General features: G+C 43.1%; 1 protein-coding gene across 21 annotated transcripts in view; it reads left to right on the top strand.

Annotated features, from left to right (window-relative positions):
- Window positions 1-20,506, top strand: part of PLEKHA5 (pleckstrin homology domain containing A5) — a 742,840-nt gene that overhangs the window by 188,995 nt on the left and 533,339 nt on the right. For all 21 annotated transcript variants that reach the window (XM_086920674.1, XM_086920665.1, XM_086920721.1 and 18 more), the window contains one exon: window positions 9,422-9,526. In XM_086920674.1, coding sequence (XP_086776800.1) covers window positions 9,422-9,526 — 105 coding nt within the window. The remainder of the gene's footprint in view (window positions 1-9,421; window positions 9,527-20,506) is intronic.

The following is a 20,506-nucleotide window of genomic DNA, read 5'->3' as shown; positions in this document are numbered from 1 at the left end:
GAGGGCATCAAGATTATAAAAGACCCTGCATCCGTGCCTGCTGTGCTTCCACGGGTAGATAAAAAATATCGGGCTCCATCGGACACCCTAGGCCGGATTCTGTCATCTCACAGGCCGCCAAACAAAGGTCCAAAAATCGAGCAAACACCCATCACTACACCGCCGGACAAAGCGGGCCGACCCTTGATCTCATTGGTAAAAGGTTTTCGACCATGGCTGCTGCTTCCATCAGGACAGCAAACTCATTAGCAATCATAGGGCGTTATGATCTCCAAATGTGGTTGGATATGGCTGGTTTGATTGACCTCACTTCAGATGAGAAACGACAGGAAGCGTAGAAAATTCTCCTGGTGGGAGAGCGCGCAGCAGCAGAGACTATCTATTGCGCTCTGGACATTGTCAATACAAATTTCAGGCAATTAGCTGGGGCTGCAGTTCTCGGGCGCCAGGGGTGGTTAAAAGCTACCACCTTCCGACCTGCAGTCTAAACAAAAATATTAGATATGGCCTACGACAGAGAATCTTTGTTTGGCAAACATATTGACGGAGCCCTCCAAGCGATCATGACTGACCCTGATACGGCAAGATCTTTAGGTTCCCTGCAGTACAAGCGTGGGAAATTCAGAGGCGCTAGAGGGCGTGGCTATTCCTCTAGAGGAGGTTACAATACACAACAAAACAGACCATATCAGCCTCAATATCGACAAAATTACCACTCATCATATCGCCAATCCAATACGGCTGGTTTCTCGCGGCAAGGAGGCCGAAAACGCTCCAACAATCAAGGGCGAGACTCTATATCAGGAAGAAGTGAGTTCAGCCGGGCACCAATCACATTTCCTTCTCCCCCCCGTGGGCGTGAAAATCTCATCTCATCTGGAACAGTGGCAAGAAATTACCTCCGACCAATGGGTGTTAGACCTAGTGAGAAATGGAGACACCCTAGAATTTGTCAACCAGCCACCAACCACTCTGCCCAGGGGGACCCCATCCCCCTCGTCTTCATTTATTGTTCAAAGAAGCTTATACAATGCTCCTCTAGAACGCTATAGAAAAGGTCCCAGTACATCAGAAACTGACCGGTTTCTATTCCTGTTTTCCTAATCAAAAAGAAATCAGGGGAATGGCGACCAATCCTGGACCTTTGCAATCTCAACAGATTCCTCAAAAAAACAAGGTTTTCGCATGGTCACTCTATCCGAGATTCTCAGCTGCCTGAACAAGGGAGATTTTATGGCTTCTTTAGACATGGAAGACGCTTACTTCCACATCCCAATCCATCCAAAACACATCGCAAGTCTCTCCGCTTCACTGTGGCTGGCGCCCATTATCAGTTCAAAGTGCTCCCGTTTGGGCTAAAATCGGCTCCAAGGATCTTCACAATGTGTCTGGCCCCGGTAGCAGCAATGTTGCGTTCTTGGGAAATCCAGGTCTTCCCGTACTTGGACGATTGGTTAATCAAAGGTTTCGCAGCACACTGTAATGTAAAGACTGCCATTTCAACATGTCGCAATCTCTTTGCCTCCCTGGCGTTAACTGTGAACAAAAGCAAATCCCAGTTACGTCCAAAGCAAATCCTGACTTTTCTTGGAGCACGTCTGGACACGATCCAATGCAAGGCATTCTTATCTCAAGAAAGACAACTTTGCCTCCAGAAGCTATAACTCTGGGTCTCAAAAAGAAGTCACTTTCTGTTTGCATGTTCGCTTCACTCCTGGGAATGTGCTCTTCAGCCATAAATCTCATTCCCTTGGCACGTCTCAGGATGAGACCCTTACAGAAGGAACTGCATCTTCAATGGCAGCAAGGGACAGGTTGCTTCTACAACATCATCAAGGTCACACCACACAGTGGACCAATCTGGCACAAGGTCTCACATTCATACAAGATCCCCCAGACTTTATTCTGACAACAGATGCGTCCATGGAGGGATGGGGAGGTCATCTCCAGGATTTGCAAATACAAGGCAAATGCTCTCAGAAATACAGACGACACATCAACAGCCTGGAATTGCGAGCGATCATCCTATCATTGCAAGCTTTCCTTCCAAGGATTACAGGGTCATCGGTACTAGTTTGAACCGACAATACCACCAGCATGTTTTATGTGAACAAACAAGGAGGGACAAGATCGGCAACCTTGTCAAGGGAGGCTCAGGAGTTATGGGAATGGATCACACTCCACAACATAACCCTCAAGGCGGAACATGTCAGAGGCCTCCACAATACCTTGGCGGACACGGTCAGCAGATCACTATCAGATTGCCACAAGTGGGAATAAGACCAACTCCAGCTGAACAGAGTGTTCCAAGTCTTGGGCAAACCGAGATTGGATTTGTTTGCCACAAAGCAGAACAAAAAATGGCAATATTACGCCAGCAGATATCCTCAACAGGGGTCAAGAGGGAATGCCAAAGGTGTTACGCAAGATGAAGTGGGAGGGCTGCCGTCTCATCTTTGTTTCTCCCCGGTGGCCACGTCAATACTGGTTCCAAGAACTCTTGCTATCCCAGGACCAACCGATCCGTTTCCTTACAACACCCACACTGCTGTCAAGGAACAAGGCCCTCAGACCCTCAATCTCTCAATTTACACGCATGGCTCCTGATGTCTTAGAATTCAAGGACCTTGATATCCCTCAGGATTGTCGCGACATTTTAACCAAATCAAGGGCTCAAAGCACAATTAAGACTTATAGCCTTAAATGGAAGAGGTTTTGCTGTTGGTGTGAAACAAGGTGCATCCGATAGAACTCCTGCAGTACAGATTCTTCCTTATCTGCTGCATCTGGCTAGATCTGGACTCACTTTCTCATCCGTTAAAGTGCATCTAGCCGCTCTCCAGAATAAGGAAAGTTGCTAAGATTCCATCACTATGTTCATCATCTCTAATCAAACAGTTCATGAGAGGCCTTTTCAGATCCTTCCCTCCGGTGAGACCTCCTCCACTGGAGTGGGAACTTAACATGATCTTCACACAGTTGATGAAACACCCATTCGAACCCATTCACAAAGCCAACCTCAAGTTTCTAACATGGAAGGTTGCTCTGCTTTTGGCTATAAAATCCGCTAGGACAGTAAGTGAAATTCAAGCCTTCACTATAAAGGAGCCCTTTCTGCATTTCTCTAAGGATTATGTCACTCTCAGAACTAACCCTACATTCATACCTAAAGTACGTCCCAATTTCATCTCAATGAGCCGGTAAAGTTACGATCTTTCTTTCCAAACCCGACTACCCCGGCGGAAAGAACTTTACATTCTCTGGATATCAAAAGATGTTTAAAATTCTATTTACAGAGAACAAAATCCTTCAGATTATCTGATCAATTATTGGTGGCTTACGGTCAAGCCACACAGGAAACACCTGTCACAAAATCACAATTGCCAGATGAATAGCTTCTACGATCCATTTCTGTCACGACAAATCTAACAGACCATTGCTGAGGAAGGTTAAAGCTCATTCCACAAGATCTGTGGCAGTGTCTACAGCATTATTTGCTGGAGTAACTCTAGAGAATATCTGCCGTGCTGCGACATGGAAGATTGTCCACACTTTCACAAGGCATTACTGCCTTCAATCAACATGTCAGGAGGATGCGGCGGTTGGACAGGCTGTCCTCCGCCTCTTTTTTCTTTGAGAACAGTTCAGGTGCCATTAGTTCTCTTCATATTCATACATAAATGAATGAATTTGTATAGCGCTAGCTACCCGGAGGCCTCCTAGCGCTTGCGGAGCGGAGAGACAGAGGTGCAATTGATGCTAGTGTGCGGTAGTGAAAAGATAGGTTTTGAGATGTTTACGGAATGCTAGCAGATTGGGTTCCCCTCGAAGAGTGAGGGGGAGAGAGTTCCCGAGGTTGGAGGCGTTCAAGGAGAAAGAACGTCCACTCCACTTGGATCTGCAAACTTTCACGGAGGTGGCCCGAAACGCTGAGCTGGAGCATAGACTCCTAGGGGGTTGATAGGGGGTGACCAGGGACTGAAGAATGCCAGGGCCTGATTTCCACATAGCTTTGTGGGCTATGCACATGGCCTTAAACTGTATCCTAGAATGGATAGGAAGCCAGTGGAGGTTACTCAAGGTGGGTTTCGCAGATTGTCTCCGGGGAATCTGGAGCAGAAGGCGAGCCGCACAGTTCTGAATAACTTGTAGCCTCTGGGTAGTGGACTGGGGTGCACCAAAGTACAGAGCGCTTCCGTAGTCTGGGCGGGACAGTATGAGAGCCTGGACCACAATCCTCCTGGCCTGGAAAGGGAGCAGGGGGAGAATCTTTCTCAGCATTCTCATTAGACCAAAGCAGGTGGCCGACAGCTTAGAAGCTTGGTAGTTGAAACCAAGGGAGCTGTCAAGCCATATGCCCAGGCTCTTGATCTGCTGCTTTGGGATGGGCATGGGGCCAAGACAAGTTTGCCAGATAGGAGTTGAGGTGGGAGATGGAGATTTACCCAGAAACCTCAGTTTGGTCTTGTCCCCGTTCAATTTGCGGTGGGAGCGGTCCATCCATTTGGCTACCGCCTCTAGGTAGGAACCAAGAGCCCCAGATGATCCCTCAGGGTGGTTGAGTACCACCACCAATTGGGTATCATCTGTGTAGGTGATGATTTTGATGCCGAATGGAAGGACTATTTCTGCCAGTGGGGCCATATAGGTGTTAAAAAGCATGGGGCTTATGGACGAACCCTGGGGAACCCCAAAGCTAAGAGGCCACCGATTGGATGCGGCAGTTCCCTCAAAGACTTGGAAGGACCTGTCCTTTAGGAAGGAATGGAACTAGGCGAGAGCTTTGTTTGACACTCCCATATCTTTTAGCCACTCTAGCAGGATGTTATGATCCACAGTGTCGAAAGCTGCACTGAGATCTAATAGAATGATAGCTGCTGAGCTGCCCTGATCCAGGAGTCTCCTGGCTTCCTCAGTTACCGCCAATAAGGCCGTCTCGGTCCAAAGTTGTGGGCGGAATCCAGTTTGGGTGATGTGGAGCAGTTTATTGGATTCTAGGTGCTGTACCAGAGTGGAGTTTATGTGTCTCTTCCAGTAATTTGCTCAACCAGGGAAGGAGGGAGATGGGACGGTAATTAGCCATGTTGGAGTGATCAAGGTTGGGTTTTTTCAGGAGAGCTCTCACCTGAGCACATTTCCATGCCAGGGGCACCGTTCCGGAGATGATAGAGGAGTTTAGTTCCTCTAGGATGACTGGGCTGACTGATTTGGTGACCAATGAGAGGTACTGTGGGGGGGGGCAGGTCCAGGGGGAGCCAGAAGATACCCTAGAGATGAGCGTGTCTAGGGACTCAGCATCTAGCAGTGGGAGTTCTCCTAAGGAGCAGTGTGGTTCTAGGTGTGCAGTGGTTGTCCTGTAATGTGTGGGCTCAGGCTGGTGGGGAGAGAAATGTTTACAGATCATCTGAATTTTGTGATGTGAATATTCTGCTAGGTTGTTGCACCGGTCTGGGGCTTCGTCCGAGTTATGAGGTTTGTGTGGCACAGAGGAGAGAGATTTGGCAATACGAAAGATCTCTTTAGGGGAGTAAGCAGCCGCATTGATTTTCTCCTCATAGAAGTTGTTTTGGGCGGGTTTGATCTCTGCCTTATACCTCCTAATTGCCTCTCCATAGTCCTGTTTCTTTTCATCCAAGAGTTCTGTCTCCATCTCCTTTCTGATTTCCTACAGAACTGTTTAAGCTCTCTTAATTTAGGGGTGAACCAGGGTGAAGATTTTTGCCTGAGATTCTTGTGAGTTTTTTTGGGAGAACAGTATCCAAAGAGTTTAGGATCCATAAATTGAAGTTATTTGCCACTTCAGGGTCTGAGTTGGCCTGGGGTCTGGTGGTGTTGAGGACCGCGGTCTATTGGTCAATGGGAAGACTTGACCATTGCCTATTGAGTGTCAGCGTAGTGTTTTGAGGAGGAGGGGGGCGGGAGACCCCCAAATCAGTGGAATAAGTAAGTGATCCGTCCAGAGAAGGGGGACGGGGAAGACAACATAGAGAATCTGGTCATTACTGAACACTGGGTCGAGGAGATGGCCCTTGTCATGCGTAGGGGCAAAGCCTTTCTGTTTAAATTGAAGTGCTGCGATGCTGGTGGATAACTCAGTAGCCAGGTGGTTAGAGTGGTCATCCATATGGATGTTATGGTCACCTAGTATTATAAAATTGGCTGGAGTTAGAGCTAGATCGGCGACAAGAGGAGGGAGAGCGTTAAGAAATTGACCTATAGGTCCTGGAGGATGGTAGAGCAGTAGGCCAGAGAAGGAGCTAGAGGGGGAGAGCTCCAGGGCGAAGTTCATGCACTCAGTCTGGGGGTCTGTCCGTAGATTACCGAAAACTGAAGCGGTCTTGAAATATTATGGCTAGACCCCCACCCCCACCAGTCTTGCGATCCACTCTTTGAATTAAGTAGCCGAGTGGCAAGGTTTGTGTGTGTGTATATATATATATATATATATATATATATATATATATATATATATATATATATATATATATATATATATATATATATATAGAGAGAGAGAGCTATTAAAGTATTTATTTTCATATAAGATGTACAGATTTCTGTATTCATGACTGTATGTAAATGAGCATGTTTTCTTTACAAATCTTTCTATCATGTTGTGAAGGTGGAAAGTCGTATTTTACTGCATTTGTTAATTATTAAGGGATGCAACTGGGAGTTTATTAGTACAAGTCTCCCACCATTCGCAACCGCCTGTATAATTGGCATACTGTTTGCTACTCTGATTCAGGCATGTGAATCTATGAAAGATACCCCAATACTGGATAAGAAAACCAGTTACTTACCTGTAACTTCAGTTATCCAGTATTGGTATCTTTCATAGATTCACATGCACCCATCCTCCTTCCCTGAGAGTCAGTTCTCTATTTAGGGATACTTATTTCCCACTTGTGCTGATGAAAATCTGAGGAGAACTGGCTCTGCACAGAAGGTTCTAGAGGGTGCTGGTAGCTGATTGATTGTACCAAAAGTTTGGTTCTTTTAGCATAATGATGTAGATAGGCTACTAGGATTTGGCCTCAGGCTTTTTTCCTTAGGGCCTACAACTGTTATTTACCTTTGGCACTGCTATTTTATTTACCGTTGGACTCCCGCCTCGACGACGGGGAATGATTCAGGCATGTGAATCTATGAAAGAAACCAATACTGGATAAGTGAAGTTACAGGTAAGTAACTTGTTTTCATATCCTTCACTTTACTCACAAAGAAGAGCACCAATTCCTCGCATGGAACCTGAGATAGTGGAGCTCAGGGGCAGGCCTTCTGGGGTCGAAGAGCTCACTGACAATCTAAAAAGTGTTTTAGGACCGGTATGGCCTGAGGTGATCTGATCAGAAAAGAAGGTGGCACAGGCCGTTCTGCAAGGGCTATAGTAGTGTATTCATGCCAATTTGTAGTTAAACTTAGTTGCATCATCAAAGCGAAGTCTCCAGACCCTCTCCAGTCCGTTTTCATGGCCTGTAGTTAATCATTAACTTGTAGGGGTAGGAGGAGAAGCATGGCGGAGCGACAAGTTTTTAAGGACAGAATGTGATCTGAGGAACTGTGCAGCCACTTGTCCATTCGAGGCTCATCAAGATTGGCATCTCCCAATGAATTCGGGATTGAATTCCACCGCTGGCTATTGAGGGCTCCGGTGTTGACCGGGCTCTAGTATTCATCCAAGGTTTATTCCTCTCCCTGACTATGCCAGGGGAGATGCGTACACTAAAAGGTTCCACCAGATGAACCGACCCCAAGAGTGGTACCAAGGGATGAGAAAGAAGATTTTTTTTAATTGGCGGAGACTGGATCTAACAAATGCTCTGCCTGAGTGGGGGTAGGATTAAAAAGATTCAAATTCAGTGCTCATGGATCTTCAATAAGGGTCTGGCCATTGTTGCAAAGAGGATCCTCTAGATGGATAATCAGACCCTCAGCACTTTAAAATTGGACGACCTAAGGGTTAGAGGAGCTAAGAAGTAGAGTAATGACTTGACCCAGCTGCTTGCCTTACCAGGTGGTCGGGAGATCAGAGCAACGGAAAGGGTAAACTTAGGAGTAAGATCCAATGCAAAAGACACCGCCTTGCAGGAAGGGATAGGCAAAGCTTGTATTTTTATGGACATACAGGTTTAAATATTATCGATATTCCACCTTTCGGTCTGTCCAGTCTGTCCCTCCTCGCAATAAAATATTTTGGGGGAAGGGCTACAATCACATCTGGTTTGGACTCCTCATGGAGACTAGTTTTTGTGAGGAACAAGGCATTCTCGACTTGGTCCATTAAAAAGATATAGTTGATGGTACGGTAGCGAGGGACCCTTTTAGATGAAAAAGAGAAACTTGCTTTCTCACCTAATGTCTGGCGAGAGGACCTTGCCATGCTGCAAGATTTAAACGATAGAACCACTAGGAAGTGGCTGCATGCTTTCTTGTGGCTGAATGGAAAACAAGCTGGTCTTGAAATACCATCATCTATGATGGTATTTCAAGAAATACCATCATCTATGATGAAGCATGTCACTGGATAACATTCAGTGAGTAATAGTTCATTTAAGAAAAAAGTATTTCTCCTATATCCTGTGGGCCCACCCTAGATGACTGGCGGTTGACTCTTTTTGATAGTGAGAATCTTTCTTTAATTCCCCGGACAGCCATGAGTTGAAATGATTTTTAAAATAATTTCAGAAAGCCCTCTACAGACGTATATGAGCAATAGCACACTGAATAAGCAGTGGTAACCCTGCAGACCATGTATGATCGATGATGTTAAAAGTAAGTATGAAAGTGGGATAACTGGGTGGATGCTGTGGTCTGTATACTTTGTTTCTTAGTTTACTTTTCTTTCTTCATGCAATCAGTTAATTTTTTGCCACCATCACGAGTTGTACCACAATGACTAGGTAACATGAATCTGCATTTTTCAATAGCAGCATAATAACTGAAGCAAAATGATTTACTGATACATATACATAGCCAATGTGTTCTGCAAAGGTCTTCCAAGTAATGAACCACTTTCTAAACATTGTGCCTTAACTATGCAGCCCTACCTCACAGTCAACTGATCACTCGAGTGTAAGAAAGTAGATTGGGATATACCAGTGGTATGGATTAGGCCACCTCACAAACAGAAGCGATCTAGAATTGTCCGCAGATCCTTCCAGTAGGGCATGACTTTGGTGAAAATTCATGTCTTCATTTTCCACCAGTAGGACTCATTTCTTCCAATGCAATTAGTCAAAGTAAATATTGAGCGAAAGCACATTGTTACTGTGCTTCACAACACATAAAAAATGTTCAGATTAAATGAATAGAAATAAGAAAATATGATAATCACGAATGTCTGAAAGAAACTCAGCCGTACTTTATTTGGATTCACAAATTGTTCTAATGATATCGTTTCCATTTTTTTTCCATCTAGTCCTCACGGCCTTCAAAAAAGGTGCATAATTTTGGAAAGAGGTCCAACTCTATAAAGCGGAATCCCAATGCTCCTGTTATCAGACGGAGTTGGCTGTACAAACAGGTATTACACCATGACCTGCTTATTCTTAGTGCAGCAGCAGCCTCTATTTTACTTATCAGTGAAGTCTGTATATGATTTCAAAAGGCAGACACTGTTTTGGTGTTTTATATTAGCTTTGAAATATCTTTTTGGGCATGGAGCTAATAATGTCAGGTGTGGGGGACAAGTGGGGGTGTATGCATGGCCTCAATTTTTTGCACGCTTTACTTACTATTCAAATTCCAATGTATATATGCATTTACACTGTTTGCTAGAAAACTACACTTTTTTCGGGGTCAGATCATTTTCATTTGATATTGATGAGTAAACTTCAATAAATAAACACAAAGGTTGATCCATAGTAGCATACCTGCTTCAGGTGCAGGTTGGTTTTAAGTGATTCATAGCTGTTTTAACAGTGCTGACTACCGTCTGCAGGTGTGATTTAAAGAAGGCGCATTTCAGAAATAGCTGCTTGATCAGCAAATTTCTGACAATGTGCTGCCTCAGCACATTTCTTAACTAAGACATCTTGCTGCCAGGTGCATTGTTGTTACTGGAAGATGTGTTCCAGTGATGGATTCCTGTTCTACTTGGGGCAGTTTTATCTTTCTTTAAATTGCTCTCATCAAAGCCTTTGTTTCTAAAAGCACACTAATATATAATGAGATTATCTTTTTATTAAATGGTGGATGTCCTGAGTTTTTGGGGGCTAACCACCAATTTAACATGACATGTTTTTTTGTTTTCAAGACTACACTATGCACATGATATGGAAATGTTTAAGTTCAGGATAGAAGTTACAATGGTTCTCACTTGAATTCTGAATCCATGATTAAAGCTCAATCCAAGATGTGCTATCCCGAATAGTTTCAGAGGAATGACACAAGCTTCAGTTTTCAGTCCCGGTTGGGGATTGGTTACATGATCTGATTTTCTTGCATTTGCCACTAACCGTGCAGCAGCACACAAGACTGCTTTTAAATATGAGGATTTTGAATGATCATTCCTTTTCCCTTAGGCAGAATTTAATCACCCCTATAACTGAATTTGATTACATTTTGCATGATAAACCAACCACCGTTTTTCATGCTTACAGTTGTAAGAGGAAGTTGTCACTTCACAGTAGAACCTAGATGTTTTTCCGAAGACTGGGCTAACGATTGGACCACATTGTATGCTTCAGAATTGGCAGCATTCTGTGGTATCCTCTCCAGTTGGCTGCCGTTAACATCTTTTGTGCATCTAGATTAGTCCACTTTTTCAAAGAATTTTAATGAACACATTGAAAAGCTGCAGGAGATCCAAAACTTGTCAAGGTTGGGCATGTTTCGCAAGCTTAGAGAACATTGCATTGGTTGAAAATGGGGCAAGAGGTTGTCTTTATATTGCTTTGAGTCGTGCATCATGCAGGTCCTTGCAAAGAACCTGGTGCTATATGCCAACTATGAACATGTGTGTGATCGAGAGCTACCAAATGGTGGTTCCCTTGTTCACACATGAGTCGACTGGAGATTGAACTTTCTTGTGATTCACTCCACCACAATGGAACCTGCACAATTATGTGTAAGAACGTATCTGCTTCGTTAACCTGTTACAAGGAATCTGTTGTCTGCATGATCTGTTTTTCATTTTTTTACGTAAATAATTTAGTTTCAGTTGAACCTTTAAGCACCAAAGTGGCGAATTTATGGTATGTGAAAAAACTAACATGCCAGCTGGGTGTGCAATATGCTCTTGGAAACTGCAGTTATATATGTAAATCACATCTGCTTTCCACAATGCTCTCCTGTGCAGAGGTGCGACAACCCATCTGTGGCAACATCAAATGGACACTTAGTGATGCGAAAACTGTAAAAACATGACCCACTGAACTGAAACGTCTTCCTTAAATCACACCGTGGTCCCCGACCTATCCAATTGTCAAGTAGTTAAAAAATTCTTGCATATCACAGTGCTAATGCATTCGGCCTGAATGCGTGATACCAAAGCGATAATTAGCTCATCACAATTTCAGAACTGTGTAAATCCAAAATGCGGTTGACTAGAGCAGCAGCAAGTTCACACTTGCTTGGTGCGGGGAGAAGTGAAAGGGCATAATGTTAGTTACAGTTATTATTTATAGATCAAATGGAAGCTAGGTGGCAAAAGTGTTTAATTGTTTTGGATATTTTACATATTTAAAGGTTGTTGGATGTGTTCTTTTTGGGAAGAGGTGTCAGAAAGATAGGGATGATCGATCCAAGCGTATTTAACGGCACACAATTCGTAAACTGTCTTTTCGCTGCCATTCTTGTATTTTAATGTGATTTTACTCATCGTTCAGAAGAGCGTCTCGTTAGCGCAATTTCTTGACTTCTGTTCTGCCCTCGTTAACATTGAGAGAGATTTTGAAGGTTTTTTTTATTACAGATTCTGCGTTTGTGGATACTTAAAGTTTGCGGGTTTATGTGCAGGTACCCTATGGGCTCTCATAATTGTTAGATCACCTTGTAGCTCAGGTATCGCCTTTTTCAGCAATGACTCAGTCCATTTCACCATTTCTGTGCCCTCCAGCCCCTCCGATACTCTCACAAGGCGTAGGTTGGATCTCCTGTTATAATTTTCTAGATCTTGTAGTTTTGACTCCATCTGGGTCTTATTTCTATTCAGCACCTGGAGATCCTTCTGCATGGTGATGGTGTCTTCCAAGGTTGAAACCCGAGCCTTCGCCTCTGCTACCCTTCTGGGCAGATTGCCTAGATTCTCCTCCGTCTTCGTCAGTCTACTGTGTATCTGAGATATTTCAAAAGCTTGTGATACTTTCATATCCCTTAATTCTTAGAGAATAGTTAGGAGCATTTTCTGCACTGAGATATCATGTTCATCTTTTTTCTCTCCGAGATTTTAATCAACCCCTAAGTGCAGACATATTCCTTTTTCTGACGCTTATTCTGACTCGAGTAGAGAAGACCGCTTATTGGATAATACCTCTATGCCATCTTCCTTTTGCGGCATCTGTTGGGGTGACAGAGTGTCCTGAGTTTCCTGGGTATCCTCGGTTTCCGGGTTTACCAGCTGGACAGAGAGAGGCGCATTTACAAGGATAGCTGTGCTTATTTCTGTAAGATCTACACGATCTATAGGTTCTGGCGCTCTATCCGACTTTGATTGAGGCTGTGGCTGTGGGTGCGTGGTTTGAGCTGGCCGGGCGTGATCGAGAGTGAGTAGCAAATTCCGACCTTGCACATCCTGTATGCCTTTCTGACCCACATGCCCCTTCACCTTTTCCTTCTCCCGGTTTGGTTGTGGGGTGCTGGTAAGTTTACCTCGTATCGCCAGAGGTTTACTGAAGAGGGGATACTGTTTAGAATTTACCAGATCCTCTTCCCTTCTGCTCGGAACATCCCCTACTTTGTCCTCCTCTCCGCCTCCTTCGCCTTCTTCGTCACCCACAGCCAGCATGCTTAGATCTGCCGACAATTCAGACAGTGCCTCAGCCTCTTCATCTTCCTCCTCCTCTTCAGGAATTTTGCAGAGGCATTTTGTCTGTTCTTCTCCGCCAATGCTAGCGCTCTAACTTTTAGGTTCATTCTTTGCTGTGCATTTCTTCTCCCTTTTCTCGCAGCCTTGGATACAAGTACGGGCGTTGGTGGTGACTGGACAGTTTTTAGAAAATTCTTCCCTGTCCCCGTCTTAACCTGCTTATTTCTCTCTTTTGCTGACATCTTAGTTTTTTAGTTCTTTTGGGATAGAGGGAGTAACTTTTAACTATCTCTTTTAGAACCCTAAACACTTTTTATATGGGTACCATGTACCCCTGTTGACAGGCAGGTTATCCGGATGAGAGCTCTGAATGGTCCAAATACACCTTAAACCACCTTATACCAATGCTTCAGCCCCTGCCCCTCACTCACCGGCGGCACATGCTGAGATATTATTCTTGCTCACAGGTACAGTTTCAGGTTGTTTATTAAATTCATCCAGGGGAGTACCCAGCACCATGCCACACCTTGATACCGCCTTGCAACGTCTCTATAGGTGGCTTTCCTCACACACTGATATGGTGTCCTTCTCCCCATGCATCAACATCAGTACCTCCAAGGGGGACCTCCCCTTCCTTCTCCGCCGTCTCCCTTCTGAGTGGGTAACTGAATCTCAATGCAGCGCCTGAGTAGCACAGTGCAGGGCTCAAGGCTCAATGTTCAGGGCTTTTATCACACACTGCCGCACGTTCACACATTGCCACATGTTACCGGCGTCCTTGTCCTTGCTCGAGTGTACTTGCCTTCACCCACCTATCTGCTCCGGGCGGGTAGATACAACCAGCAAGGCTCCGAAGTTCAAGGGCTCTTTTTAAACGCTGCTGTCTTCAGCCACAGGATCGTTTCTCCTGTCTCAGAGCTTTCTTTGCATTTTCGTCTCCTATCGCCTCTCCTCGGCGTCCTCTCTGATAGTCCCCAATCCGCCGTGCGCCCGCTCAGCTCTGCCCAGCCAAGGCAAGACGAGCGCTGCGGCGGAAACAGTAAGGAGTGGTGGGTGGCGGCACGGGAGGCGGGTGTGAATCGGCTGCGGCTCCGACTTTCGAGAGGCAGAGTAGAGGCACAGTGGAAGCAAAGACTCGAAATCTAATAGTAGCTCATTAGGTCAGAGCTAGCGGCCATCACTGAGCAGCCTCTCGTGTGGGCGGGGCTTGGCAAACCAGGAAACACTCCGGCAACGTGCGTGGGTTCACGTTAGAGTGGTAGATGGGCATTCCTACATGGGAACATAAATCAGATAAATATAATACTTGCTACAATCTATGCACCAGTTATAGATGATCTGCTCCCTATTTTGCAATTAAAGCAAGCAGTGACAGGTATACCTGGTCAAATAATATGGGGAGGTGATTTTAATTTTTTACAAAATCCCATGATTGATTCCACCAAAAAAGATCGGCAACAAAATAAACCACAAGTTGCTATATTACTGAAGGGATGTAAGAAAGATCTAGATATCTTTGATAATTGGCGTTTTAAAAACCCGCTTAAACTTGAATATTCTTGTCACTCTGCAAAATATGACATCATCCAGGCTGGATTTTTTTTTTAACTTCACATAGTCTCAAAACTGGTAAATACGAGCATTTAGCAAATGCATTCTCAGATCATGCACTCATTAAGATGCAAATAACCGTAGGTAAGATAGATATACAAGTACCAAGAAGATGGTACTTCAATAAACAAAATTTAGCAGAGCAACAATGGTGTGCGGAAATCGAGAATGAGATAAGGGTCTTTTTTAACATAAATAAAGGCTCGGCCCCAATTAATATCGTATGGGAAACTTTTAAGGCCGCATTGAGAGGCTTAATCACCTCCAAAGAAATACCAAACTGGAGGCTAAAATGGAGGAGAAAATGGCATTACAAACCAGATTGGCACACGCAAATTAAGAGTATTATAGAAATAGGACCCAAACCACTAGGCAAGAGGTAATGCCAAAACAAAAATGAGGGAATTCTATTATGAATTAGGGGACATGGCCAGTAGGATACACCTGTAGAAAAACTATGAAGAGAGCAAGTATACAGGGAGATTGCTAGCCTGGCAAGACAAAGAAAACCAAGTCCGCAATAGAGATGACTGTATATATGATGAAGTAACTAAAGTTCGTATGGAGACTACTTCATCTATAGGTGAGGTGTTTCTCAGACATTATGAAGATGTCTATCTGACATCTCACCAGGTTACATTGGAAACAATCAACAACTTTGTACAGGAATTACAAATTCCAAAGTTAGGAAGTAATTTTAAAGAGCTGTTGCTAGCGGAATTTACAACAGAAGAGCTAGATGTGGTTATCGGCTCCCTGCCTAACTGCAAAGCCACTGGGGAGGATGGTATCCCAGCGGAATTTTTTAAAGCATTTTCTGCAGCACTCTGCCCTGAATTTTTAACACTTACGTACTACAAGGGGGGGTTCCGCCAGCATTTTTTCGCACTGCAGTAGTAGTCGTTATTTTGAAAAAAGATAAAGATAGGGAAAATGTGAATTACTATAGGCCAATAAGCCTGTTAAATACGGACTATAACATTTTTACTAAACTGCTTGCAATCAGATTAAATAAGATGGTAGGAACACACATTGGGGCGGACCAGTGTGGTTTCGTAGCAGGGAGACTGCTCTATACCAATACAAATTATTTATTGGAAGCTTTGGATTTTTTTAGTGTTAATAAGGTGGAGGCACAGATCTGGTTTTTAGACGCCGAAAAGGCATTTGATCTTGTCTCATGGAACTGTCTCTTTGCAATCCTGGGGAGGTTCGGTTTCCCAAACGAATTTGTATTTTTAGTTAAGCAACTTTATAGGAATTCCCAGGCGCAGATTTTAATTAACTCATTAAACGTAGGGACATGTCAAATAAACAGAGTCACTCAGCAAGGTTGTCCCCTCTCCTCTTATTTGCTCTATTTATTGAACCATTGGCAATTGCAATTAGAAAAAAAGTCAATGAGGTTGAGTGCGCTACTGGAGTGTAGGCGCATCCCTGTGTTGGGCACACTTATTCAGGTTCTATGTGTAGGTGACACAGTAGATTCCAAAAGGTTTCAATAAACAGTTCCAAAAATGAAGTTCTAAGGTTTATTGGAAGATTTTCATTTCGTGTTTTTTTTATTTCTTTTCAAACATGATCATCAAATATATGGTTTAATCCACATTAGGACGGCTCCGATGCATTTCGGACTAACCAAGTCCTTTGTCAAGGAGCACTGCAACAGAACATATGAAAAAATGACCCAGATCAATAAAATGGCATGTCTGGCATAGATAATAAACATATGTGAATGGGTTGTGTGACCTCATGCTGCCCACTGTGATCTTTTAGTGGAAAAGATGATTAGGAAATCAAGGTGTGGATGGGGAAATGGAAATTCGCGTGAAACAAAGGTGGGGAGAAAGGTGAGTGGGTTAGATCCGAAGACGATGGAGGTTGGGTTGGTGCGATAAAATGAGAAAACGTGCTCAAAGGAGAGAAAAGCTGTTAAGAACGAGCGTGCAAGGACAAACCAAACGGTTCAGTGAAAGCTAGGAGAAAAAGTGAAAAAGGTAAGAAAGGTAACAAACAAACCTCGAAACGCGAGGCTTCCGTGATACGCTCCGCATGGGGAGTGTAAGCTGAAAGAAACGGGTGAAAAAACGCGTGTTACCTCCGTGTGGAGTAGAGAAAAGGAAAGTGATAGCGGAAAGAGCAGAAAGTGACTTACTTCGATGGATGTCAGCGTGCGCTTGTGGTTAGTGGGTTCTGCAGTCTGGAACTCCGCGAAGTTAGCGCGGAGTTCTGCGATTCAAGGGAAAGGTGAACGAAATGGACAAAGGACTGGGGGAGAAGGGGTAAAATGGCGCGGCCATGTTGGAACGGAAAAAAAAGGCAAGTTAACCCCGAAGGGGGAGTGCAAAGGAGAAGAACAATGTGCGGCATGCTTTATGTGCAACAGGCATTCGATTCAAACAGCAGAGACAAAGTATATAGCATCTAAATAGTGCCACGGGGGCATCATAAATAACAACTTAATTCAGTCCGGTCATTGAGACCCCACGGTTTCTGTGCTTGGAGTCTATAGATCCAGGTGGTTTCTCTCTGTAAGAGGAACTTATTGTTGTCCCTTCCTTCAATTCTGGGGACAGTCTCTAGGACCATGTACTTCAGTTGGGCCACGTTGTGGTTTGCTTCACTGAAATGCGTGGCTACAGTAGACTTAGTGTTCTTGGTGCGGATGTTCGATTTGTGTTCATTCAGACTGAACTTGATTTTTCTGCTGGTTTTGCCTACATAAATCTTGCCGCACGGGCACTTGAGTAGGTAAATGAGGTTAGAAGATTCGCAGGTTGCGTCCACGTTCAATCTGATATTGTGACCTCTCATGGGGTGGTTGATATTGTTTCCCTTGATGATGTTATTGCAGTTGTTGCAATGATAACAAGGACGTGTACCAGTATGTTTAACGGAGGTGGTGTTGAAATTGGGTCTGGATAAGATTTCTTTGAGGTTTCTGGGTCGAGTGTAGGCGAAAATTGGCGGTTCCTTGAAAAGGTTCCCGAAGTCTCAACCTCATTGACATTTACTGACGCACCGGAACAGTTGCGTCACCTGTAGGAGCACCTTGAACTCCACGACTTCAACCACACCTTCCCTGAAATTTCCGTTACAACTTCTGTAGTGCGCCGTGCCTATTTCCTTCTTAATTAGAAAAAAAGCTCATACAGCTCCGGTTAGAGGAATGACTAATATAAAACTCTATGCCGATGATATTGTTCTATTTTTAGACTCGAAGATAGCCACCCAGTCAGAAGTTATGAGAGTGTTTACCGACTTTCAAAGAGTAGGCGGCTATAAAATAAATAAAACCAAAACAGAAATCATATTATGCAATTGTCCTGTAAACACTCTGTTAACTGAATTTAGACAGACATATAATACCCGTCTAAAGAGATATCTAGGAATTTATATATCAGGAAAAGTAGAAGACCTCTATTCACTAAATCATATTCCATTATTGAAAAAGGTGAGCTTTCAGCACGATGGAATCAGCTCCCTTTGTCAATAATGGGACGGGTTGCGTTAATTCGAATGTCCATTCTTCCACTTTTTAATTTCTTTTTTAGTGCAGCTCCTTGTGCAATACAGACTTCCTTCTTTAAGCAGATAGATAGTATGTTCTCTTCTTTCCTATAGGCAAATAAGGTACCAAGATTGGCACTTAGCACTTTAAATTGTTCGGTCGCAGAAGGAGGATTATCTCTTCCGAATATTAGAGACTATTATTATGCGACATTTGCACATCAGTTTTAGGTTTTTCTTTTTAGACACTCAAGAAGTAGATCATTTTTTTTTTAAAGATTTTAAGGGAATACAATATCATTGATCCTTCAAGAGTGACCAAGTACCCTAAGATAGTACGCTATAAGATCTTACCAATCCTACTTAAACAAAAAAAACCAGCTTCTGGCATATTATGATATTCGAAGAATTAATAATTCTACCAGACTTGCGAACATACACACAGAAGAAATAGGTATTTTGGATAGAAATACATTGAGATTGTGGGAAGAAAACAGGTATGATCAGATCCAGGATTATATGAAGGGAATTGCTGGAAAACATGGGAAGATATCGAGACAGGGCTTCAACATTCTAATATAATTTTAAAACAGTCTTTTATTAGATTAAATGCTACACTGGGAAAGTTGGCTATAGAAAAACTGCGTTATAAATCCAGCATAAGCGAAGCCCTTAACGGGCCCATACAACGGAAGGTCAGTATCTGGTTTAAAATTTATGACTAGAACAATTCTCTTCTGTTATATGAAAAGATCAGGGATAGATGGAGAAAAAGGGAAGGCCTACAGATTAGTAAACCAACCTGGAATAAAGTAAATAAATTCAATACAGTTATATTCCGAGGAGCAAACCGTAAACATATGCAATATTACTCGAAATAGTTGATTTATAGAACACCCTCTTTCCTCCATAATATCTACCCGCAAATAGAAGATAAATGTTTCCTCTGTGCAGAGAAAGGCACTTGGACACATATCTTGGACAGAATCCAGAATCTGTGGGAGGAGATTGAGAAATACCTCAGATGTACAATAAACCCCAAAATCTCACTTAATGAATCTACGGCAATTCAGGGCTGCTCTTCTGCCATCTCTACGCACGATGAAGGTTTATTCATTGCAGCTCTAATAGCAAGATCTTTAATCCTGCAACTCTGGAAAACAGACAAAGTACCTACTTTCAATGCATGGAGAGTAAAATTGTCTAAAATACAAGGGATGGAAAAGAAATATGCATTAAGATCAGGAGCAGTGAGAAAATATGAGTAGTACTGGAGTGCGTTTGAATCTTAAGTCCTTTTGGTATCTCTTTGTACTTTACGTAAAATAAGATCTTGATCCTAACTTGCGGAGATCTAGGATTTTGTATTAATGTAGTTACTTGATTCGGCACTTTGCACTTTAATGAAAATAATTTTCCTTTTGAATAGAGGACCTGTGACTGCACTATCGTGTTTGAATCTTAGGTCCTTTGGTATCTCTTTGCACTTTACTTAAAATAAGATCTTGATTATAATTTGCGGTAGGTTTAGGATTTTTCTTAATAATGTATGTATTTGAATGAGCACCTTGCACTTTAATGAAAATGACCATAGGAACTTTGACTGCACTATTGAGTACTTCTAAATTTGTATTTAAATAGTGTTTTGATAACTTTTTCTACTCTACAGTTACGCCAATTGTTGTGTCCCCAAATATGCTGGAATTTCAAATGAGATGTCTGTGTCTTATATTTATGTCTATGAACTCTCAATAAAAATAAACTTCAAAAACTTTCTAATCTTGTTTACAAGTCACAAAGCAAGCATAGACAAAGTAAGTAGGTTTTGCTTTAATAATGCAAGTGCCAATCCTATGGCTTTGCTAGAAGCTTGTTTTTAGGAACTGTTACAACAGAAGGTAAGAGAAAAAAAATCTAATTACTGTGTCAAAAGCAAATGGCAACTTTTCACAAAACTACTCTTCAAAGAATAAAAAAATAAAAAAAGTGTAGAACTTGATGGAAAACACTCGCTAAGGTATACTTTACTTTTTACTGGACTTGTAAATTGATAGAAATGCCAAATGCTAAAGTCTCTTCGTTTTCAGCAGCAGCACATGGAGCACGGATAGCTCCTTTTCAGTCATGCTAAGTACACCTGCTGCCTCAAAGGCCAGCTAAATGAATACAGTAACCTGCCTTTCTCCCAGCACCATATATTCTGCCTTTGTGCTTTCTACTGGGCTTTAATGCAGCATGTGGAATGTGTGAGATCAATTAAAACCACCTCAATAAAGACTGCACTTTAATCAAACCCTGATAAAAAATATATATCTGTTGCTGTGTTTCTACAGATGAGGAGGGCGGGTTGGGAAGAGCAACGCTGAAAGTGGGATGAGAAGGTAATGGTTAAGCAGCACAAGAGTGAGAGAGCTA

The sequence above is a fragment of the Lissotriton vulgaris genome, chromosome 1_1 (genome assembly GCF_964263255.1).
Source record: "Lissotriton vulgaris chromosome 1_1, aLisVul1.2, whole genome shotgun sequence".
In the NCBI taxonomy this organism is placed as follows: domain Eukaryota; kingdom Metazoa; phylum Chordata; class Amphibia; order Caudata; family Salamandridae; genus Lissotriton; species Lissotriton vulgaris.
This window is presented reverse-complemented; position numbering and strand designations above follow the sequence as displayed.